General features: G+C 37.8%; 1 protein-coding gene across 4 annotated transcripts in view; it reads right to left on the bottom strand.

Annotated features, from left to right (window-relative positions):
- The window catches only part of Col12a1 (collagen type XII alpha 1 chain), a 124160-nt gene that overhangs the window by 76413 nt on the left and 22017 nt on the right, over positions 1–25730 (bottom strand). For 3 of the 4 annotated variants that reach the window (XM_004660403.2, XM_045161056.1, XM_045161055.1), the window contains exons 11-21: positions 23871–24143; positions 22313–22585; positions 21574–21846; positions 11532–11804; positions 4876–5142; positions 4191–4383; positions 3142–3263; positions 1278–1427; positions 1079–1198; positions 813–977; positions 71–217 (exon numbers count right to left, since the gene is read on the bottom strand). In XM_004660403.2, coding sequence (XP_004660460.1) covers positions 71–217; positions 813–977; positions 1079–1198; positions 1278–1427; positions 3142–3263; positions 4191–4383; positions 4876–5142; positions 11532–11804; positions 21574–21846; positions 22313–22585; positions 23871–24143 — 2256 coding nt within the window. The remainder of the gene's footprint in view (positions 1–70; positions 218–812; positions 978–1078; positions 1199–1277; positions 1428–3141; positions 3264–4190; positions 4384–4875; positions 5143–11531; positions 11805–21573; positions 21847–22312; positions 22586–23870; positions 24144–25730) is intronic. The other variant, XM_045161057.1, reaches the window with a different exon arrangement.

The raw sequence follows: 25730 nt of genomic DNA, 5'->3' as shown, positions 1-25730 counted from the left end.
AAGAAAGAAAGAATTATCTGGGCAAATATATCAATACTCCTACCCATCAGAAATCCTGAGCTAAACTTACCTGGGCCCTTGACACTGTTACACAAGTTAATGGTGAGGTCATCCACGATCTTGGAGAGTGACTCAAAATCTGCCACATTGTATGCATGGGTGTCATCTGGATCCGTGGCAATCATCTTTAGCTCAACTTCATCAGCATTCTTAATACCTGGAATAACGAAATGTACAAATTAAAGCACATTTCAGAAAAATATTAACAGAATAAAACAAATACTTCAGGGTTCTCTTATTTGTTTGGTTGTTTTTGCAAATGTTTTACCACTTTTAACTTTTTAAATTCAGTTATTTGAGAGAGATAGAGAAAGGGCAGGTGATACAGAATGGGCTCACCAGGGCCTCCAGCCATTGCAAACTCCAGATGAATGTGTTACCTTGTTCATCTGCCTTATGTGAGAACTGGGGAATTGAACCTGGGTCCTTAGGCTTCAGAGGCAAGCACTTTAACACTAAGCCATTTCTCCAGCCCAACTTTTAACTTTTGAAACAGGGTCTCACTAAGCCTTGAATTCACTCAGTATCCCAGGTTGGCCTTAAATTTGAGAGCCTCCTGTCCCAGCCTCCAAAGTAGCCTGGGTTACAGACATGTACCACCAAGTCAGACATAAGGCTTTCTTAATAGAATGTATGTATTTTTCCTCTAGAATAGAATGGTTACTTATAGATAGTTGTACAATATAAGCAGCAATGGATAATGTAATCTGAAAGGTATTCTAAATTGCTTTCTTCTAAACGCCAGTGCTTACCGATAGCAAAAAGCTCCACGCCTTCATCCTTGAGCTTCTTAGACGGGGCCTCCACATCATCTTGCGATTTTCCATCAGTAATGAGAACACCAATTTTACGAGCACGAGGTCTCATGCCTGCTTGGGTCTTAAAGCTCTGTTGGCGAATAAAATTCAAAGCCATGCCTAGTGGGATGGTTAAAAGACAACCAGTCACATCACTCCTTCCTCAGCCACATGCTTGACCAAAATAACTGCCAAGACAGCACCAGTGCTTTCTTCCTCACCTGTGAGGGTATTTCCTCCTTTGTATGGTAGGTTTGCAACAGCCTGCAATAAGCTCTTCTTGTCTCTGTGAGCATTTAACTGCCACTCAGTTCTGGGGTCTCCACTGTACTGAGCAAGGGCTAAAATAACACAGTTGACATTAGGGTACATAAAATATCATAACAAAAATCAAATATCTTCAGTATTGTCTGAACTTACCAATTTGAACTCTTTTGGGGCCAATCTCAAAAATTTCCACAATACGAGAAATAAAAGTTCTCACAGTTCTGAAGTTTGCTCGGCCTATGCTCCAAGATCCATCAACCAGCAGCACAATATCTGCTTCTGCTCGGGTGAAACACTCCATCCCTGACACAGCAATCATGGAGATGAGACAGTGAGGAGCCAATTGTTGCCAGGGTTCCACCCTACCCAGCAGCCACCCAACTTACGGGACAGTGTTATCTAGTTCAATACTGCATCTCAGATTAATGAGGCTTAGTGTGACTCTAATTTATTAATCTCAAATAACATTCCCAAGAATAAATTGTAAAGATTATGTCAGAAGCAAATTCTTTCTTCATCTTTGACTATATCTCGTGACTGTAGCACAGAAGCTGGAGAGTTGAACTAGATCCCTCACTATGGCCAGTTAAAAGGGCTCACACACTCAAGAGCTAAGATAATACCTAAGACTGCATAGCTATCCAACAATAAGATATTCATAATTTTAACAAAATTTAATGTAATCTGGTACTCTTTTGCAATTTAAAAATCATTAGCAAACAAGTAGACTATGGACCAGTTAAATGTGTAAACTGGAAATGCTTAGTGAGCCAAAAATACCTTGTATAACAACCTTCCAGGTAATTATTACGTAAGTTATGAGGGATTTGACACATGACTCTTAAAATTAGATCTTCATGAAGTAAAAGTATATTCTAAAAATCTGGCACACTCTTATAGTATCTCATTATTATCTATTTTATAAGTACTATGGATAAAAATTATTTAAATTCAGGTAGCAAAGTTTGCACATTAAAAAAATTAAGACAGAAAGAAGTGAATTTAGAAAAATAGGCAAAGAAACACATAGACTTAGAGCCACAGAGACACGCATAAGCACAAACATTAATACAAAGCTAAGGTGCTTGGAAAGAGGGGAGAATTCCAGTATCCTGAGTGGACAAGCTACAAAACAAAATACAAGTCAGTTAATATCATCATGAGAGAAACAAGAAAGCAATGTACAATATCAAAACTTGGCACCTTCTTTTATCCACATTCAGTTATGTATATGTTCTCTTTCCCGGAGGCTCAAGTCCCCAGCTACAGATTTTCCAGTTTTTTGCAGTGTTAGCAACTGATCTTAATATTACTTTTAAAAATGAAAGAAAATAAATGCACATCATACTACCAAGTATAAAAATGTGATTCATATATTATGTTCTTGTGATTGAAGATTCCCAAATACTATTCCTAGTACTATGACTATGCAAGCTTAGAAACAAATTCTTCCCATGACTTTCACCAATGTTATCGATATTGAGACTATAAACCATAGCAAGGGTAGAAAATATAAAAGGGCTTATGTTATCATTTTGATTCCAAGTCATGTTTGCCCACTTTTTTAATGTAACAAAACTCTGCTTTCCCAGCCCAGATAAACCATAGGAGAAAAATAAATATAACTATTCTACCAAAAGAAAATTGTAACACTAAAATGAAAAGGCAGAAAGTATAGCTATAGTGAATATTCTATACTTAATATTCATGTTTAATACTCTGGTTTCTCTTCAGATTACATAAATCTTTTGCCTTTTACTTAATATTCATGTTTAAATAATATACTACCTATACTTAATGTCATGCTGAACAAAAAAAAAGCCAAAAATTCGGTCAAAAGTATACTGAACTCACTGTCATAAAGAAGCATTTTTTAGACTTAAAAAGTATGTGTATGTTATTAAATAATTTTAGCAAAAAAATGCATAGTTATTTCTAATTCTATAATAACCTATAGTTCACTTTGAGATAATGTCACAATTCTATTTTCCTATGGGAATATAACTCAATTTCTTACCAGAGGATATAACTGGCATCACCGTCGTGTCAGAAAGGGTTGTCATTTCTTGTCCAACAAGTGGTGAACTTTCTCCTCCATCAAACATTCCAAAAACATTGACTCTATAGGTGGTGCCTGCCCTGGAATGTTGAAGTGTACAGTCTACATGGAGCACAGGCTCAATGGGGAGAGTTTTCATTTTATTACAGACACTCTTTATATCTTACTGTCACCTCAAGAAGTATATGATACTCAGTATTGTAAAAAAAGAAAAATAGCTTCTGTCACACTAATGCTTGTCTGTGAAGCTTCAAAGGAACTTAGCCAACAAACACTCTAAGGGGCTTTGGGGATTTACCGCACCATCTCTGGCTGGCCTTTCTACCACAGGTAATGTCTCTCTCCACCATTCCCCTCAGTATGTTGGAGAAGCTCTGGGACTTTGCTGCTGTTTTTCTGAGCAGGGGGCATTAAAGAAATGATTTTAAGGTTGCATGTTGCAAGGTAAGCCAAGGCAATGACAAATAGCAACTTCAACACATTTCATCCTGCCTACTCTAGCAAAAAGTGAGTAACAAACACTCATTCAGGTTTTGTTGGTATAGAATAAACACTTTCCAATGCACAGTAGTCCATTCATTTTACTGTGGTGAAGGTAGAGTGCTATTCAGCCTCAAACTTGCTTGTTTTCCAGCTTAAAACAAAACTTTTAATCAGCCCAGAGCTGCTCTACCAAATGGAAGCATCAGAATCCAAACTTCTGGCTCCAGTGTGCCACAGTGTGGGCTAACTCCACACTCCAGATCTCAGTGTGAGTCACCTGGGCCATTGGGAAGGTACAGAGACCCACATTTCCACATGGCTACAACTAGAGTGAAACTGTGTAATATGGGTGCTATATCTTAAAAGTCATCCCTGCTCACTTAATAAAAAATTATTGAAACACTACAAGTTGTTCAAGGTAAATTCTATTGCTGGCCTCTGAATTTTTGACTAGAAAACATATGTGGTGATTAGTGTACAGGCTACTGATTCCGTCATTTAGCACAGATGCCATGGATGCCTACCTAAGTTCCTCCAAGACAACGGTGTTGTCGTATGGTCCAACAACCAATTCCCCTAGTCTTCTGTCATCAGCAGTAGGGTGAAATGTGACCTTGTAGCCTTTCACTTCCCCAGGGGCAGGCTCCCATGTTACTCGGAAACTTGACATAGTTGGGTCAGAAGTTTTCAGGTTTCGGGGTGACTTAAATCGAGAAGCTGTAACAATAAAAACATTTTGTTTTTAATCAAGACTAGGCTCTGGAGTTTTCTATTAGGCCCTACAAAAAATGCCTACTTATAAGAATGAATAAGCCTAGTAGCACAAGATGCAGAGCTATAAAAGCCCTGAGAAAAGAATGTAATAATGTAAATAATTCTCACAATTTAGGCTACTCTAGCATTGATACATTATTAGGTACTATCATTTTACCAAGAACCATATTAGTAAAATAATTAATAATAATAATGATAAGCATACTATTTAGACATTCTATCCAATAAGTATAATTTATTACTGATTCAATTTTTTTGAGTATGTGGCAATGGAGATCAAATCCCAGGGCCTTGTGCATACTAGGCAAATGCTTTATAACTTTACTGCACACTCAGCCCCAAATTCAACTTTAAACATTTGCAAGTTGAATTGCTGTGTTAAAGTCTCCTTTTAAAACATCACATAATTTCCCCTCCAAAAATATTATTTCATACCTGTTGTTCCTGATCCTTGTCTCAGCTTTCCTTCTCCAGTCTTATACATTGGGAGAACTGTGATGTCATATGTGGTCTGGGGCTGAAGTCGCTTTAGAACTGTTGAAGTGGCTGTGGGGGGCACTTTAGCAACCATTTGTCTCCCTCCCCCCTGGGGACGATATACAACACGGTAGTTGATGACTTTCCCTGGTGCTGGTTTCCAGGTAACTCTCATTGTGTGTTCTGTTTCTTCATCCACTTTTAAGGATTTGGAATCTTTAGATACTGTGAGATAAAAAGAAAATTAAAATGTACCCCATGTGGAAGGGAAATATTTATGTCTACTTTGTTTATGTGAAAAAAGCTAACTTCTTAAATATCTACACAGATCTCTTCACATGGTAGTATCTAGTGAATTTGTGATGGCATTATAGCTTAATCTTAGCAAGATCTCAACAGTCTTCACACAACTAATACTGAAACATTAAATTTCAAATGGCAAGGATTTCCTATTTGCATTCTGGACACTTTAGGAAATAAAACATCTATTTCCAAAGATGAGTTTTAAAATATCCTACTGATTTCATCTGTAAAGAATTCCTCTCATAGCAATACCACAGAGAATGCCACAAATCATAAGTGTAGAGCCAGAGAGTTTACTTAGGCTTTTTCAGAAAAAGTTATAGCCTATTAGTGATGTTCCAGAGTGACTATAGTTGACACTAATTTAATGATTGCTATGAATGTTTGCAAACTATGAACACAAAAGAATAGGAAATTCTAACACATAAAAATATTTAAGGGATGGAGAGTTGGCTTAGCAGTTAAGCAGGTTGCCTGCAAAGCCTAAGAATTCATGCTCAAAACTCCAGGTCCCACATAAAGCAGATAGATGCCCAGTGACACAAGCTCTCAAGCTCACAGATGCACACGGGGGCGCACACATCTGGAGTTACATTGTAATTGGCACACCAATTCCACCCCTACCCCTGAATTAAAGAAAGCTAGTCGGTTGGGCCTGCCTGAAAAACAACAATTTGAACATGAACTGATATTACTTAGTATTTTAGAAAGCATTATATATATTAATAATGTTTATATAATGTGTAACTAATATCATTTGCTAAATTCTCTTTTACTAATATTTCACAATTATTAATAACTTCATTAGAAACAGGCCACCAAACATCCACAAAGAGCCCACAATATACCCTTTCTCATTCATGACTTTATAAGCAGGATCATTTAATTCAGTACAATAATCTTAACAATGAATTGTTGGCAGTTTTAAAGAGATTTAACTGAAAGAAACAAAAATAACCAAGAATCTTTCCAGATTTTAAAATAAATTTTCATGTTTAATTGAACTAGAGCTAAAGTGAAACAACAAAAATAAAGTGGGGAAACAAAAAAGTGGGGAGGGCATAGAAGGGGTGGGAAACAGTAATTTAGACCCAAACAGCAATGGTACCATAAAATTCTACTTCCTAAAAGGCAGACTAAATGGTTGAACCCTCACCTATAGGAAACACCTGAACCACAAGACACTGGAGAGGGTAGGATCAATCTAACCTAAACCTTCTACATCTTCCCTCCCTCTCCCTCTCTGTCTCTCTCTGTCTCTCTCTGTCTCTCTCTCTCTCTCTCTCTCTCTCTCTCTCTCTCTCTCTCTCTCTCTCTCTCTCTCTCTCCTCCCTAACTCTTGTATATTAGTTATATTCTTCCTCATTTTCTTAGTGGGCACTGACCTGTGACTCCCAGTACCAGCATGGGGCTATCATCCACAATGAGCTTTTTTTTTTTTTTTAATTATTTATTTATTTATTTGAGAGCGACAGACACAGAGAGAAAGACAGATAGAGGGAGAGAGAGAGAATGGGCGCGCCAGGGCTTCCAGCCTCTGCAAACGAACTCCAGACGCGTGCGCCCCCCTTGTGCGTCTGGCTAACGTGGGTCCTGGGGAACCGAGCCTCGAACCGGGGTCCTCAGGCTTCACAGGCAAGCACTTAACCGCTAAGCCATCTCTCCAGCCCCCACAATGAGCTTTTGATCAGAGAAACCTACAAGGTTTCCTAAAAGAATGACAGATTTCTGTCAGAGTACTTGATGAGCCACCAAAGGTTAGTGGTAAGACCCTATTACTGAAGACACGTATATGCAGCTGACACGTAAAATGGAAAGGCATGGCTGGAAGCCAGGAGAGAGTCAGTCCCCAAACCGTCAGCGTATCTAGTGCCAGAAGGTGCTACATGGGCAACTGGGTGAAATGACCAATATCTCTCCAAGCAACTCACAGTCTAATCTACTTAGCAACAAATAACTGGTTGTGATGCCCACACAAGTGCAATAGTGGCACACAGCCATGGTGGGGAACCAACTGCTCTTGATTTGGCTAACTGATCCCCTCAGTGGTACAGGACCCATAGCTGGAGCTGGGAAACAAGTCAGAATCATATCCAATTATAAACCCTCTCTCCAATATCAAGCTACCATCAATCATGGGGTACAAGAGGGCCTACACCTATTAAACTCTCTATGAAAAAAAAAGTAAGGGTTATTTCATTTGTCCTGGAACTAACTTATTCTCCGTTGTAGAATCTGCTTCTCTTTTTCAGATAGATGCAGATCCTAAGAAGAGAGTCACCCCATCATACCTCAAAACAGCCCCGGCTGAAACTAAGGAAAATTGGTGAAACAAGCAAGGGTGCTCTGTTCCTGATGAACCAGATACCAGCACAAGGGGGAAGGAGACCAACACAGAGAAAAATCAACTCCTACCAAATCAGAGAGCCAGAGCCTCAGAGGCTCCCAACACCTCAGCACTGAAGCAGACCAAAAATGAACCCAACATGGCTCAGGGATATTTTATGGAAGAGGGGGCAGAAAGAATGTCAGAGCCACATGTTGGGTCAGGATATGCAGAGACATTTATCACACCAATAACTGTGGGCTAACTCCACAAGGCATGACCCATATACCTCAACAAGGAGGGGCCAATGGGGAGTGGTAGGTCATGGATGAGCCTAATAATGGCACCAAACTGCCTGTACTTGCTGAATAGAAAACTAATAAAAGAATTTTTTTTCAAAGCCTTCCACATAATGGACATGTACAGGCACTGGAAAGTGACCCTGAGGCAATGAATAGACACAAATTGGCTCTATGATTGGCCCGTCTTAAGCTTGGAGAATGTGGTCATTTGAATATGAAATATGTGTGTGATTAAGCTTCATCCTCAATCCTCAGCTGGAAGAACCTTTGGGAGGTGGGGCCCTGCTGCAGGAGGAGTGTCACTGGGGTCAGGCCTTGAGGCTTATTAACCCTGCCCACTTTGTGTTCAGAGCAGCTCACCCTTGGTGCTCTCACCAGGCTGCTGAGATATGAATCTATGAGCCAGTTGCCTATTCAGCCATGCTTTCTCTACAATGATGAAATTCCCCTAAAGTTAATTTCTTCCTATAAGCTGTACTTTTTCAGGAGGTGTGCTAAAAGATCTTTCATGATCTCTGATTTCTATTTCTTAATTTTTTTTCTCAATGGAACAACATATCTCTGTCTTACACAAAATTGTCAAATCTATTTCATTTAGTCCAGAATTGAGTAAAATGTAAATGTAATTCTTATGACTGTTGGCCTAAAAATAAACCTATATTCCCATAAGAATGGAATCCCAAATCTCAAAATCTTTCCAAATTTAACTATGTTTGCAGTAGCCAAATGCTGCACCTTATACCTTAACATACTCCATGGATCTCAGTTCAATTTCTGTATTTTTTTTTACTAACTCCTAATGATAAAGGAATTGAATTCAAGAAATGTACAGCCTATCTCATTTGAGTTTAAATGGGAAACTATGTTTTAGGAAAAAAAAAAAAGTCTTATTGGCTTCTCATAAGCAAAAGCATTATGTCTCATATCACTGGTAGGTATGTCACCTGATCTAAAATGCTATGAGAACCTCGCCCACTCTGAGTTCTTCAATGTTTTACTAACTCTTATGCAGTACTTTCAAACACCCAGTGTGCATCTGCTATTCCAGCTACCACAAAAGGGACAATCTCCTGTCCCCTGACTTTCTTCTCCTACTCTATGACATTGACAAGGTCCTTCAGTGTAAGGTGAAAGCAATACTACAGATGCTTCTGAACCTCCCCTGGGAAGCACCTGAGAGTATGACCTGGTGACTATGCTGAGTCACTACCTCTTGAGAGCCATGTACCTACTACATCCAGATCTCATTCACACATCTGAGAGGACTTTCTAAGCAGCTTGACCTTCACAGATACTACTGTAGGACACCACAGAGAAACAAAGGTAGAATGAGAAAGCGTCATGTACTCTCTCTGCTTGATGTCTGAGCAGTTCACATAGACACAAAAACGTGAGTGTTGCATTCTTCCAACTTTGTTTATAGTTCAAAAGAAGGTTTTCTGTTCACTAACTTTTGCAGTCAATCAAAAAATACTAAAATGTTCTTGGATCTTCATCTTCTATGATGAAAGTTCATTTACATTTTCTGCTAGCCTACTTGCTTTCCCCTAAAATGCATCCCTTGTGGAGATTTGTAACTCCAAAGGTTCGGACATTGTTGGAGAAAGAATAGAGGAGAACTCTGTTAATTCCTCTAAATGCTTCTACCTTTATAATTTCTCGGGCAAGTAAATGCTATCTTTACTTCTACAAATAGATTTATGTGTTATATCTGGCCTAACGTTAGAAAGTGTCTTCTTTTGCAACAAATGAATTCTCAATAGAAATAGGAAATTAACTTCTGCCATATTCTTAAATACATTAGCCATTACATTCCAGACATGGAAACCAGTCATGTGATTATATGATAAATGTGCATTTTCACATATTTAAATTCCTTCCTTTGAGGACTTTAGCTTCTTTGAAGGCTGGTTAACTTAGACATATGTGACTGAACTTGCCCATGATAAAAATAAAATGAACTCAGGTGACTCAGACCTAGAGACCTCAGTTAAAGGACAAATTGAAATAAATACACAGGAGTTTGAAATAAGGAAACTACTTGGCTGAAAATCTTCATGGCACTGCCATCCTTTTTCCTTTGCCAAAAAAATTAACCAAATTCTTTTAGCTCTTTCTAAAAGAAAAAAATGTAAGAACACTTCATTTCCTCAGCTTTTCCTAGACTCTTTCCAAAATCAAAGAAATAAAGTTCTTTCCAACAGTTAAGAATGTCCATGATTGACAAATGTTGTTGTTAGCTTTGTTGCTATTGTTTTTGTTAGCTTTGTTTCTGCTTTTGTTTAGGCTTTGGTTTGTTTTAAGTAGATTTCTCTTTTATGTGCTCACTTCAGCAGCACATGTACTAAAACTGGAAGATTTAATTTTTCTAAGTTTTTTAATTTTATTATCATTGTGTATATTCATTGCACATGCATATAAACACATTTCCACACAAGCATGTACTTGTATAAAATGTACTCCGAATGTATTCCGCTGTACACCCCCATAGACTCTATATTTTTAGAACAGTATTTGGTTCATAGCAAAAGTGAGCAAAGAGCATAGACATTCCTATGAACACTTTCCTCTCCCTACTCACATGCAACCTTTCCTGTCACCTACAACCCCACCAAAGTGAAACATTTGTGAGATTGCTGAACACATACATTGACATACAGCATCACTCAAAGAAATAACATTGTAGGAAAGAAAACTGAGTGCTGACACCTCCTTTTCCAGTCATGAGATCATAAATGATGACAGACCACTCATAGTTTTCCACAAGAAAGAATAGTAATGACATAGATGTAAATCTGATGTTGAGTAGGCTTTGGATTTTACCCTAGCAAATATAATAGGAAGAAAGTAAAGCATGTAGAATTATTCTTATATGAAAAGCATAAACTCAATAGCCATTCATCATTTCTAAGTAACTAGGTAGGTTCTATACTTGGTGCTCTGTCCATTTTCACCTCATTTAATCCTCATGAAAACTATGAGAGAGAGATTGATTATCTGCATGCTAGAGATTAGGAAACTAAGATTCAAGGAAGGTTAATGTGATATTTTGATTCAGGTGTCCCCATAAACTTAGGTGGTCTGAATGCTAGGTTGGGCTCATGGGTGTTATAGCCAATTTCCCCAGGCCAGTCTGTGGCACACTCTCCTGTTGCTATTGTCTACCTGATGTTGCCCAGGAGATGATGTCCATCCTCTGCTCATGTCATCATTTTCCTGGCCATCATGGAGCTTCCCCCTAGAGCCTGTGAGCTAAAATAAACTCTTTTTTTCCCCACAAGCTACACTTGGTTGGGTGATTTCTAACAGCAATGCGAACCTGACTGCAACAGTTAAGTAACTTGACCAAGATCGTGCAACCAGGAATGGGCCTGAATTCTCTGTCTGATGGGAACTGACCCTTTCACTAGGCAAGTCACCCTATCTAGCTGATTCTTCCAACTCCCCCCCCCAAAAAAAAAAACAAATACAGATAGTTGGAAAAAGATTCAAAAATCTCTAAATTGGATGTATCTTAATATATTAATCAAATTCAAATTTAAACTACAGCCTTTAATGGTCATAAAGTTTCAGTCCTCACTTATAAAGAGAAAAAGGTCACATGGCTACACAGCATGTCACTAGGGCTGAGGGCTATGAGGAGGCACCCGCAAGCAACCACACACACATAGGATGTTACCTACATTCAGTGGTGGCATCTTTAGACACAGGCTCGCCTTCTCCACTGCTATAAGTTGCAAAAACTGAAATTTTGTATTTGGTCTCTGGCTGTAGATTTTCTATTATAGTATGAATTGCATCTCCTGGAAGATTTTTCTCGCCAGCCTCCACATCATCATAAAGTGATTTCCATGAGACTCTGTAGCCACGAACCATTCCTGGAGCAGATGTCCAGTAGGCACCAATTGAGGTATCTGTGATGTCTTTAGTAACTAGATCTTGAGGTGAGCCACGTTCTGGAAAATAAATTAAAGGACTATCATTTTGCAAATGTCTACTAGATAGCTAAATAGTCAGTTATCCCAATGCACAGCCTAACTTGCTAGACTCAAACTCAAATTAGCTAAAATTGATCATTCTTCTTTCTGAGATTTTTTTTTCATGATTATTCAATGAAATAACTTGATGGACTAAAACTCCAGATAATATGATTTCTATAACCAAACTGGGAGGTCCTCCAGTTCAAATCTGACATACAATTCAGAAGAAATGCATGCCTTTATATATTTTCCAAAGAAAATAATCTGTATAAATTCCAAATTTTGCCATCTCTCATGGTGCTTTATATACAGTCCATTGTTCATAATGACTTTTATATCCCTACCAGGATCTTTACTCTTCTGATCAAGTATAAATAGTCTCAGTATCAATGCATAACTTAATGCCCGCAACCATCTCACATTTCTTTTAAACCTTAATTCCAACAGTCTCTTTCTGGAGAAACTTGTATTTTCATATACCGTTCAAAAGGTAAAATTACAAACTTTCAATATGACTTAACCCTAATAAAACAGAAAACCCCTAATCCTTCTGGAAAACTTAAAGGCAGTTAGTCATCAAAATAGAATACACCACTTGTTCTGGCTGATCAAGATATCTGCTATTAAATGTTGGTTCTTTCACTCAAAAAAAAAAAAAAATACAACCCAAATGGGAAAATATAGAAATCTCAACTTAATAGGAGGTACAGATGTCTTCCAATGAAAGTCTTACTTTCCACACTTTAAATGTAATGTAAGTATACAGGTCACTTTATTGGCCACCTTTACCAGGGGTTTATGCTACTGTGTGACATAAATATAAAGCTATCTCAGCATACATTGTGCCAATAATTATTGTATATTCATGCAAAGGACATAAAATATGTGTGCAAGAATTTTGAAGGTCATTTTCTTTGACTCAAAGAGCAAAAACGAACATCTAAAAACTACTTATAATTAAATATTAGCAAAAGGAAAGATAATATAATATAATAATAAAGAATAAATGTCAGTACACAAAAATTTATCATACATGGTTGAGTTTAAAGGGGAAAACAAATAAAGCAGGATCTGAACAGCCTGCCAGATTCCAAGTCCAGAGTTCTTACTCCACTGTAAAGAACTTTAAGAGCTGACAGGAAATCTCAAGAAATTAGCTGCATATTTTGCTACAACCAAGAGTACTGATTTTCAAGAACACACTGACTTTTCTTCCAAAAGCTTGAAGGCTAAATCTCTTTCCATTGGAAAGTCTTTCTTGTGGGTATTTGCTGCTTACATGGAAATGGCTTCTATATTTATTTTGCTTGCAGGAACATAAAAGACCAGCTTCAACTTTGCCTGGTTTTTCTCAGTTACTAGGGTTTTGTTTGCTTGTTTTCTAGTTGTTTTCTTAACTGATAACCCAAAAATGAGTCTCTAAATTTTCATTGCACATACATGTTTCGTTTGCTTGATGTGTATGCATATGACCTTTTCCTGCATTTCCTCAGCTGTAATCAGGAAGGGCTACTGGGAAATAACCTTACTTAAAAGTGACACTGAATTTAAATAAGGTAATTAGTGGATTGATGATATTTCACAAGCATATATAACAAAGTTAGATAGAATGTGGGATCTTCCTTCCCAATTAACACCAGGGTAATCTGAAAGTAAGAATTTCAGCTTCTGCTTTTCATAAGGGTTAAGCTTTTCTTTCTAGAGCACTAAGTTTGTGACATTGTTTATTTCTATGACAACAGACATTAATCTCACAAACACTATGAGAAAAACACAAGGAAGAGAGCTTTGGTTAAGTGAAGCTAGAGACACATTTAAGCTTAAAAGAAAAAGATCCCAGGACACTAGATATGTCTTTCCATGGATTTCAACTGACTACTTAACACTTTGAAGAACTGAAAAGCTAGAACATACTAGAAAAATTACAAAAAGACTTAGTCCTAAAAATAATCTTCAAAAGCACATTCAAGATGCGAATGAAATAATCAACTAAAAATACATTTGAGTTAACATTAATGGCACAACAAGACTGATTTCCATGAACACTGAGAAAATTCCCTATCACAGGGGAAAAAAATCCTCCAATGGTTATATTTTCTGAGGTGTTTAAAGACATCATTTGCAGGTATACGTATTACCATATTCCATGCTAATGACAAAGAAGCACAAACCCCAAAATAAGGAGAAAAATATCTCAATTCAGAAACCAATACTGAAGACAACTACTGGAAAAGGGGTGGCATTCATGTCAATTTGATAAGGATATTCCTAAATAGGATGTTTGTACTGTTCTCAGACAAAGAATTTTTTTCCCTTCCAAAACAGCAATAGGATTCAGTAGTCTGTTGCATGAAAAGAAGCTTTGTAATGCAGGAATTTTCAATAAATGATATCTCTATGACAAATATATTTTATTAGATCTATAACCCTTGAAGGTGTTTTGAAAATACTTTTTATTAATTATATATAGAAAGAGACACAGATGGAGAGTGAGTATGCACATGCCTCCTGCTGCTTAAAAATGAACCCTGTGCCACTTTGTACATCTGTCTTTACATGGGAACTGGGGAATCAAATCTTGGCCATTAGACTATGCAAACAATGCCTTTAATAGCTAAGCCATCTCTTCAGCCCTCCTTAGAGGTTTTTAAATGTTTTTTTTTAATTTAATTAGTATATTTATTTGAGAGAAGCAAAAAGGCAAAAAGAGAGAGAATGAGAATGGGCATGCCAGGGCCTCCCACCACTGCAAATGAACTCCAGATGCATAAGCCCCTTTGTACATCTGGCTTACATGGGTCCTGGGGAATCGAACGGAGGTCCTGTGGCTTTGCAGGCAAACATCTCAACTGCTAAGCCATCTCTCCAGCCCCACTTGAGGTTTTTAAAATAGGATCTTGGTTTTGGCAAACGTTATCAAAAACTGAAGAAGCACCTAGATGGCCCCTCTGTTACAGCGGGAGGATGTAGGCTGGCAAGTGGCCAGATGAGTGTTTGAGTTTTATGTACAGTCAGCTGAGGGCCTCCAGCAGGCTATGTCATTTCCTAAGGCCTTGGCCACATGATACCTGGACAGGAACTGATCAGGGGTAGAGAACTGCTGGGAGAAGCAAGGCTTGACCCCACCTCAATCAGAATATCCAGGGCTGTGCTGAAGCACTGAGGTTTCCTAAGTCTTCTAAACCTGCTCTGTGATTCTCATTCCTCTAGTGTTTTTCATTAGCTCCTTTATGTCATTTCTCCTCTGCTTTCTGCTGCTCCTAGGGAGATGTTTGTTTACAAGGTAGACTTGGTCAGTGTGGCCAGAAACCCTCACACTTGTTCTTGAAGACAGCATGCGAAAGCAAAACTGGCCACACTGTGCATCAACCTGATGCTGTTAACACTGCTTGCTGGATCCTAAGTTGATCATTACCACACAACAAATCACCCCTGCAAGTGGCAGGGATGACCTCATGACTGATCCTCAGACACCAGAAAATTTAACCTTATAACTTCCTTGCCATCCCACAAAGTACAAGGTGTCAACCTCTCTTCTCTCTTCTCTCTGTTATCCTGTGTTGGAGGCTCTCAGCACATTCTTGATATTGAACAGTTGTTGACATTGTCACCTGAATGGGATCCAGATAACTGCCATCTAGACAGGTATTTGCTTCCATTTATAGGGTAATTTTTGTCCTCAGTCTAAGAACTCCAGACACTAGAAACTACAGACAGAGACTATTCATCTTGCTTTACTTGAGTTTGGTTGCATTTGGTTTGGACAGGAGTCCCTTTTATTTTATTTTATTAAAGATTTTATTTTTATTTATTTATTTGAGAGAGAATGAGTGAGAATGAGTGTGCCAGGGCCTCTAGCCACAGCAAACAAACTCCAGATGCATGCGCCACCATGTGCATCTGGCTAACGTGTGACCTGGAAGTTCGAACTGGGGTCCTTAGGCTTCGCAGGCAAGTGTCTTAACCACTAATCCATCTCTCCAGCCCAGGAGTCCCTTTTTAGAACATAATAAGGAAGAGAGGAGTAAAGAATTGAGATAGACCAGGAGCTGTCCTCTAGCTTCCCTGCAGGAAAGAGTGCTAGTTCTCATGTGGGGAGGTGTGAGAGTGAACACAGAGCCCAGGAAGCTTTGCACCTGTGTGAACACCTTGCTTTCAGCCTACAGCCACATCTACTCTGTGAGTGACTCCCTCCCTTTTCCTTGAGTTCCTCAAATAGATGTTCCATAGTGCTGGAGTTGCTCAGGGCTCATGTAGATAACATGCTTGTCACCAACATTAAAGCTAGTGCTTGCTTTCTTCTGTCCTAAACTACATGCCTGTGCTTTCTACAAGTCACTTATCTCTGTAAATAGAATTTTTGGCATTTGTGTCCAATGCAACTTCTGTACAGACAGTATATATTATTTTATGCCTTTGATCCTATCTCAATAGATTTATAGTATACTCTTCCTAGTACCAGCCTAAGTACAAGGAACAGTAGTGCATTTCTGTCATAGAGGTAAAGGTGTAAAATCCTATTAAGTTTTGAAATTTTAGTACTCAGCATTTCTACTATAGTTATAAAACATATTCTTATATATACATGCAAATATATTCCAATACATTTTATTCACACCTGCTTGCATCATCTCTCTGCTGTTGCTATGGAAGCAGTTCAGACAGACACATTTCTCATGACTGGAATGCTCCCAAGGAGTCAATTTACACACTGTTTTTCCATATGCCAGGCCAAAGAACCAATGCCTCATTTAAGTAACTTTCCTATGTTTCCTTAGCCCTTTTCCACTTGCTTTCTGAAAAGCAAATTATCATCCAATTCAAACATAATTAAAATACAAATTAGCCAGTGATGATAACTGAAAAATTCATCATAATGAAATGAAACTGTATTTTATCTTATATATCGTTCCAGCCAACTTTAACTGACTTTCACATGCCACTTTCAAAAATAGAAGTTAAATTGAAAATGTAATGTAAACTGTCTTCTAAATCAATTTGTCTTTTCCGTTAGAACTCAGCTCAAAAGTCATCCAACTTTCCACAGAGGACTACCTAAGAGCTGCTTCTGGATGGTGTTCATGTGGAAATACACTTGATTTACAGCCAATGAACTATGCCACCATTCCAAAGGACAAAGTTCATCAGTACATTAACTCAGTCACTTTAAGTAATATACAGCTCTTAAAAACCTCTGAATGACTAGTTTTTAGTTCAACAGAAGGGCCTACATAAACAAAAATAAACAAATAAATAAAGCTTTCTTCTGTATTAACTCTCCAAATTTGATTTAGATTTTTCTCTGATGTACAACTAAGTCACAGAAAAGACACTATCAATTACTGTTCAAAGATTGTGTTAAAATTCCCTGGCAACCTCAAAGTTGTTATACTCCCAATATATGATGTTTTTTCAAATTATGAGACAGCAATAAATCCAGAGTAACAGAGAGGCCTTGTTTCATTCATCATAGAGAAGCACCATGCCAGTCAACATAATGCAGAATCCCTGTGATGTGCTGAAAACCTCATTGTAACAAAATGTCAACTGAGTTGACTTGGTTGGATCTGTAGGAAGCCATTCATGTCTCAGAAGGACACTGGCAAGTTGCTACAGCAACCAAAACAAAGGAAATCCTAAAAAGGCCTAGCCAGAAAAAAAGCTCAAAATTTTAAAAAAATCACATTATTCCAAAATTGGTATTTTGATTCATCTCAGGAAAGCCTGAATACAAATGAGCATTATTCATTTAGTCTTGTAAAGCAGGTCTCCCTCCCTCCCTCTCTCTCTCTCTCTCCCTCTCTCTCTCTCTCTCTCTCTCTCTCTCATTCTCTCATGAATAAGCAGTGACAGCTAGGCTTCTATGAAGACTTGGAGCATCCATGTGCAGCAGGGTTTTAGTAATTATGCTAACCTATGTACTTTAGTGACAATACTGGAGTAGGGGACAATGAAAATCAAACTTAATGGCTTGTGCTCAGATCCCTCTGAAGCCTAACTCTGAAATAGCAATAAACTTTGCCTTTCTGAGTCCATGGCCTGTAGTACTCCAGCCAACCATGAACTTCCCTGTGCCAAGGCTAATAAATCTTTCTTCCAGAGACAAGGGAACTTTTAGATCATCGGCTGCATTTCAAAAGTAAAAAAGGAGTAGGCAACAAATTCAAGTTAGAGATGGTTGCACACTGTACACACTGCTCTAAAAGTTGAACAGAGGGCAGGATCTTTGAACTGGAAGTCACGTGTCCTTGAGGTAATCTGTAAATTTTCAGCTTACAGACAGATCTTGCTGGTTGATTCCATGCTGCTGGACAGAAGAAACATTCCTTCAAAGTCTGTGCCTACCACCTCCTCTCCCAGGAGAAAAACAGATTAGAAAAACAGCAGCCCTCAAAAGCACTTGCCTGGCTCTGCTTTGGGCTTTCCACTACCCACATTTACCATCATATCCTATTCCTGTATATGGTACGTGGATTTGGCTGAGTTAATATAATAAAATGAAATTGAATAACCAGAGGCAAAAATCTTCTATTATTTGAATGTAGTCACAACTATGCTTTCACATAGTTGTCAAATTTACCTCACAGAATGCAATGGGATAAATCTGACATAGGGGCAAGATGGCTGTGTCTTTGTGATCTTCACTGCACTGAAGAGCTCTATTAGAAGTGGAAAAAATTTTTTGGTTAATATAATTTAGATTCAGAATAATTATATTTTTGAACAAGCCTACAAACCAGGAATGAGAAACTGTAGGCTTTTAAGAATCTATATATTTTGCTTCTTACATATTTCCTTTATAAACAATCTCTTATCAAATACATGTGCATCAAATATACACACGTGCATACAAATTGGCAGTTTTTCTATACCATTTGTGCAGAGCTATAAATTTATGAATAGTTTTACTAGCCATCTGTCACAGAATAATCATGGGTCAACAAAATGTATTTACTATAAGTCAAAAAGTACATTTTGTTATATAAGATTTGAGCATATTATTCTTGGTAAAAAAAAATAACCTTAAAATCAAGAAAATTTTGTCTGATCATAGATATATTTTACAAACAAGAAAATTCAGATAACTATCAGAATGTGGCACAATAAGAAAAAACTATCAATTATTTCCATGAGTCTCTGTACAAAGGAAAAATTTTCACAAATGTAAATAACCTATAATTAGCCCATAAAATAATTAAAGTTCAGGCTCAGAAGTTAAGGCACTTGCCTGCAAAGCCTAGTAATCTGGGTTCAATTCCCCAGTACCCACATAAAGCCAGACATGGTGCATGCATCTGGAGTTTGTTTGCAGTTCAAAGGCCCTGGTGTACCCACATTCTCATATTCTCTCTCTCTCCTTATAAATGAAATTTTTAATAATTTAAAATGAACAAAAATATAAAATTTCAAACTTTTACTTTTAAAAACATCCTGTGAATGGTCTATGTCAGAAATTTGTAAAAAGCTTATGAAGAATAGAACTTCACAAGGTCAAAAAAGAAGGAAATACTTCTCAAAAGCTCGGGTGTTGTTGCAGATGGCAAGATCAGGGACATTTCTTGCTTGTGGAGTGATTCTGTGGTTAAGATGCTCTCCCTTTCTGCTCTCCAGAGTTTTTATGCAGTCAATCTATATGTCTTATGAAAGCTCTATTTTTAGGCATCAGTTCTAAAGTTAATGTTATTCCCTCTTCAAAATTTTATATGCATTCTTTTTCCTTCCCAAGGGTTCCCACCTACCTTCTCCCATTTGGTCTTCATAAAGACTCCTGGGAGGAAGAAAGGAAGATGGCCATCTTCTCCTTATGGATGGCCAAAAAGACTTAGAAGGCAATAAGTGTATTTAAAAACCATACAGCTATGTGGCATACCCAGTACAGAACTCCTGTGGTCAGTAGTACCTGACACACTGGTGTGGAATCTTTCATGTAAAGGCCCTGCCAAGAGCAGACTCCATGATTACTAGGATTGTGCTCTAGCTATTATCTAGGTAGAGTGGGTTTTGCTAAGTATTTGCTTTCAATTCTTGAAATTTTTGTTCTCTATCAGAATTAGCTATTTATTATAGGCCTTTTCCCTGTCAATTATAACTTCTACAATCCCCACAGTTCCAAGATCCATCTAACATGATGGGTATTTTGCCTGATATCACTGTACTTCATATTTATTTTCTATAATAATCATTTAACATAAGTAATATGAAATGTAATGGTGAAGAGAATATTAAAATATTAACTGTTTAGTATCCTAGTGATAAAGCAAATCAGTATTTTAATCATACACTGATATTTATTTATTTATTTACATTATAATCCATTCTCATTGTGGTTCACTGAAATTTCTCATCCTTATTTACATATTTGTGTTGTGGTGAGTTAAACCTACCTTGCTGTTATATCTCAAAAAGATACTTAAGGGCTGGAGAGATGGCTTAGCGGTTAAGCGCTTGCCTGTGAAGCCTAAGGACCCCGGTTTGAGGCTTGGTTCCCCAGGTCCCACGTTAGCCAGATGCACAAGGGGCCACACGTGTCTGGAGTTCGTTTACAGAGGCTGGAAGCCCTGGTGTACCCATTCTCTTTTTCTCCCTCTATCTGTCTTTCGCTCTGTGTCTGTCGCTCTCAAATAAATAAATAAATAAATTTTTTAAAAGATACTTAAAAATACTAATATTCTAACAAGTAATCATAAAAAATAAGGAAATGGACAATGTTGATGATAATTCTCACCAAATATTCCATTAAAACTTAATTTAAAATGCAGAACTGAATTTTAGCCTTGCTTAGAAAACAGACACTAGGATTCTCATATTTCTTAAGCAGCTATGAGTGTTTTGCACAAGGAAAGTGAAAAGCACACTTGACTGAAAATTAGAAGATGGCTATTGGGCTGGAGAGATGGCTTAGTAGTTAAGGTGTTTGCCTGAAAAGCCAAAGGATCCTGGTTCGATTCTCCAGAACCCACATAAACCAGATGTACAAGGGGATGCATGCATCTGGAGTTTGTTTGCAGTGACTGGATTCCCTGGCATGCCCATTCTCTCTCTCTCTCTCTCTCTCTCTCTCTCTCTCTCTCTCTCTCTCTCTCTCTCATAAATAAATAAAATATATTTAAAAAAAATAACATGGCTACTATCTGTACCTAGAGACACAGTTGTGGTCCAGAGCAATCCATAGGAATCCATAGGCTCTTCATGTATAGATATTTCCCTAGAGGATTTCCCCCTTTCCTCCATTGACCCAATCCATCATTACAGACACATTTCTCCATTGACCAGCCCATGCTCTGCACACACTTCTCCACTGCCCAACCCATGCACTAGACACATTTCCCCACTGAAACAGCCCATGCATTACAAACACATTTTTCCACTGGACCTGCTCATGGTCTACAGACACATTTCTCCTTTGACCAGCCCATGCACTACCAACATATTTCTCCATTGTTCCAGCCCACGCACTACTGACATTTCTCCACTGGACCAGCCCATTCTCTACAGAAACATTTCTATAGTCCTACTATGCATTCAGCTCCCTCAAGACAGTTCTTCCTAATCAAGCTTTTTTGTTTTCTGTTACTTACATGACAGAACTCAGTATTAACTGACACTTTGTATTCATTGTTGAAATCAAATTTCTTTTAAAGAAAAGGTTGTGCTTCCAAATTCCATTCTCAGAAAACATTTTAAGCTTTCTAAATGCAGACTCTCAAGCATGCTCAAGGTTTTCCAATAACATGGCAGTAAATACCTTCAAGTGTTGTTCCTTTTCCAAAAAGGCCATCTCCAGCCCCAGACGCATACAGTGCTGTCACAGACAAGTCATATTGTGTCCCCTCTTTCAAGCTCCTCAGTATGATGCTCAATGTATCTCCACTCACAGTGACCTCTTGTGTTTCACCTCCTTCCACTGGAGTGTATGTGACAAGATACTGCTTCACTTTTCCTGGTGCCCCACTCCAGGATAGCTTCAAAGTGGATGTTGTTGGGTCAGAAACTCTTAAGTCTCTTGGATTCCCTCTAACTTCATTAAATAAACAAAACAATATAAAAACCCATTACTTAATAAAATGACTTGTAAAATACTTTGTCTTATTATGTATGTGTATACATCTTATCATTTATATCCTGGTGAGACTATATAATATAATATAAATATAACCTGCTGAATAGCAAAATGTTAGCATTTCTAAATAGGGTCCTACATGGTAGTAGACAAAATTATTATTTTTCTGTGCTTTCACAAATTAAAGCCTTTTGGGTAAAGCTAGTCATAGTGGAACACTCCTAGAATCTCAGCACATGAGAGGCTAAGACAGAGGACCATGAATCTGAGGATATCCTAGGTAACATCATGAGAACATATCTCAAACAAATCCGTGTAAAATCTTTCATGTTAGATCTTTAATATAAACACTTCTCTAAGGTTTCCCTGCAGGGGAACAAAGTCCAATGTATGTTGCAAACGCATGATCAGCAAGCTTCTCTACCTTCTTCCGTGGCTGCATTTCCTGTCAGTGCTGGGCCAGGTCCTGAGGCATACTCCGGAATTACAGACACTTCATATTTTGTGTCTGGAGTGAGGCCCTCCAGTGTTCTCCTCCTCTGATTGGCTGGGGTGGTCACTTCTTTGCTTTCCCCACCAGTGACTGGCCTGTACACAATTCGATACCTTAAAACTCTCCCTGGAGCTTGAGCCCAGGTAATTTTAAAACTATCTGTCGTTTCATCTGTCACTTTTAGGCTTCGAGGTACTCCTTTGACTGAAACAAAAAAAAATTACATATATTGAAAAATAACTGATTTTATCTAAAGAATATAAAAACTAGCTTCTGAACACTAGATTACAGTATTTCCCTAACTGAGCAGGTTTTTTTAAAGTTTTATTTTATTATTTATTTATTTTAAGGAGTCAGAGTGAGAAACAGACAGAGGAATGGGTGCAGCAAGGCCTCTAGCCACTGCAAATGAACTCCAGATACATGTATCCCCTTGTGCATCTGGCTTACATGGGCCCTGGGGAATTAAACCTGGCTTCGCAGGCAAGTACCTGAACCACTAAGCCAACTCACAATCACAGCAGTATTTTTTTCCCTCTAGCATCATGATTGTGACATTTGTTTAGCCCGAGATGAAGCAGATTATGAAGCCACAACTAACTGACTTCTGTCTGGACACTCATTTAACTTGGGGAATAACTGGATCCCATGATCACATATATGACCAGTACTTGATGAATGCTCATTAGATATAAATCTTGAAGTTAATCTGGAGTATGGGTAACACATAGACTCAAACTTCAATGAAATTTTCAAATAACAGCCCAAATGAAAACATCATTTGGCTTTGTGCTTAGTGAACACATTTAAATGACCCAGTTGTTCAAGAGGACAAAATGTTCTAATGGACAAAATATCCAGGAAAGGAGAAGTCAAGGTCATTGTGTTCCCAGACCACTAAGGTGAAAGTATATTGCAGCTTAGCTGTATGGACCCAACAAATGTTAGTGTACTTAAATATTTCAGCATCACTAAATCACTGCAGAGAGAGGATAGGAAGAGTAGGGAGGGAGGGAGCAAAGAGGAAAAGCAATAGAAAATGAAAAGAAAGGAAAAGTAGGGAGAAAGGAGATGAAGGGGTAGGGAAAGATGGAGAGGGAAGAAATTAAAGAAAGAAAGGCATCTGTCAGATGAGAAACGGGAGCTGACAGACCCACACCCATGATTCATTAAATTAGGCAAGGAAGAAAACTAAATTAGTTAGAGAAGATGAGGCAGAATGACTGATAAGTTTTAATCTTGACTGAGAAGTTTAATAAATATGTTATTTTGAGCCTTGACTTGCTCCATTGTTACTCATGACTACTTAATTGGATTATTTAAATGGTTGAACAAGATGAAACATGAAAAGCTCTTAGCATTGTATCTGACACCTAGTAGGAGCTCAAAAACTGTTAGGTTAATTAAGGTGTTAAATCAAAACTCTTCTATCAACTGAAGAAAGTAATTTATTAGTTTTTAAAAACCCATAAAGGAAGCCCTACCATACCTTCGGCAGTGGTCTCCTCTCCAGCTAAGGGAATGCTGAAGCCATCTTCATACTCTGCAGTCACATTCACCAAGTACAGGGTCTCTGGCTTCAGGTTGCTGAGAACCACACTGGTGCTGGAAGCTGGCTCCACCACTGTGGCCTCATCATTTCCAGTAGTGTCCTTATATGTGATGTGATAAGAAAAAACATTTTCTCCAGCAGGAGACCATTCAGCTTTAAAACTGTTAGATGTCACCTGAGAGAAACGCAGATCTGTTGGAGGCACATATGCTATTTAAAAGAAAAAATATAGAATTTAAGTTTGTAAATCTGTGAAACAAAAAAGGACCTCATGACTGTTTATGAAGTAGCTGATATTCATTTGGCAAAGGAGTCAATGAGATTCATGTGCATCACCTCTTTGTTTTATGTTGTATATGAATGTGTATAGTATGTGGTGTGTGTGTGATGTATATAGTATATGCACATATGTACACATGTGCCATACATGTGAAAAGGCCAGAGGACATTGCTGCAGTGTACTCCTCTATCAGTCTTCCAACATATTTCCTTGAGACAGAGCCTCTGACTGAGTCTGGCACTTAATATTTTCAGACTATCTGACCTCTGAGCCTCCTCAATCCTCTGTCTTCATCCTCCACAGCATGGGGATACAGGTATGAATGGCCATGCTCATCTTCTTATGTGGGTTCTGGGGATAAGATTCAGTTGCTCATCTTGTTGAGTCATCTCCCCAGCTCTACAGGACCTCTTAAAAGGAGGTTGTTATCATTTGCCTTATCTATAATTTATATTTATATTTATATGAATTCATACAATGAAAAATAAATAATTAATTAAAATTTAATTTGAATTTTGGGCTTCTCAAGATGAAACAGTTGTAGAATGGCTTCCTCTACAACTAGAATACATAAAAGAAACATCACAATTTTCCAATTCATCCCTGGTACTTGGAAATTGACCTTTGGCAATAGGTAGACAGAAATTTTGAAGTAAAACAAAGAAACTTTTTTTCTAAAGAAAGAATACTGAATAACTAAGCATATATTACACTGAATGACAGAAAGAGATGATGCTTCATACACACTCAAACTGGAGAGATAAGAAAGAACTAACAAAAAAGCCAAAGAAGTGAAAGTGAGTGTCATTTTGCTAGAACTCTTAAGGAAAGTTTGATGAAAGAGAGGGTACTGGTTTCTTATTTTTTCTTTAACTTTTTATTGACAACCTCTGTACATATAGAGAATATGCCATGGGAATGTAACTTTAAATAAAATATTAGAAAATAGAATTGAGACAATAAAAGAAAGTAATGCATTTCAGAGGTGAAGGATCATGACCAAAAATGATCAAGAAAAAGGCATACATGAAGATGATGAAGGAAAGATGCAGAAAATGATATGACAGAAGAAAGATGGGTGAAGATGATGGAGGAAAGATGCATGAAAATTATACAAGAAAGATGCTTAAGATGAAGAAGGAAAGATAAATGAAGATGACAAAGGAAAGATACATGAAGATGACGGAGGTAAGATGCATGAAGATGATTGAGGAAAGATTCATGAAGGTAATAGAGGAAAGATGGACAAAGGTGATGGAGGAAAGATGGATGAAGGTAATGGAGGAGAGATGGATAAAGGTGATGGAGGAAAAATAAATGAAGATGATGGAGGAAAGATGGATGCAGTTTAAGGAGGAAAGATGGATGAAGACGATGAGGGAAAGATAGATGAAGATGATGGAGGAAAGATGCATGAATATGGTGGAGAAAGATGCAAGAATATGATGGAGGAAATATGGATAAGTTGATGGAGGAAAGATGCATGATGATGATGGAGGAAATATGGATGAAGATGA

Source organism: Jaculus jaculus, chromosome 10 (assembly GCF_020740685.1).
Source record: "Jaculus jaculus isolate mJacJac1 chromosome 10, mJacJac1.mat.Y.cur, whole genome shotgun sequence".
Taxonomy (NCBI): domain Eukaryota; kingdom Metazoa; phylum Chordata; class Mammalia; order Rodentia; family Dipodidae; genus Jaculus; species Jaculus jaculus.
The sequence above is the reverse complement of the archived record's forward strand: the minus strand, read 5'-3'. Positions and strand labels throughout refer to the sequence as shown.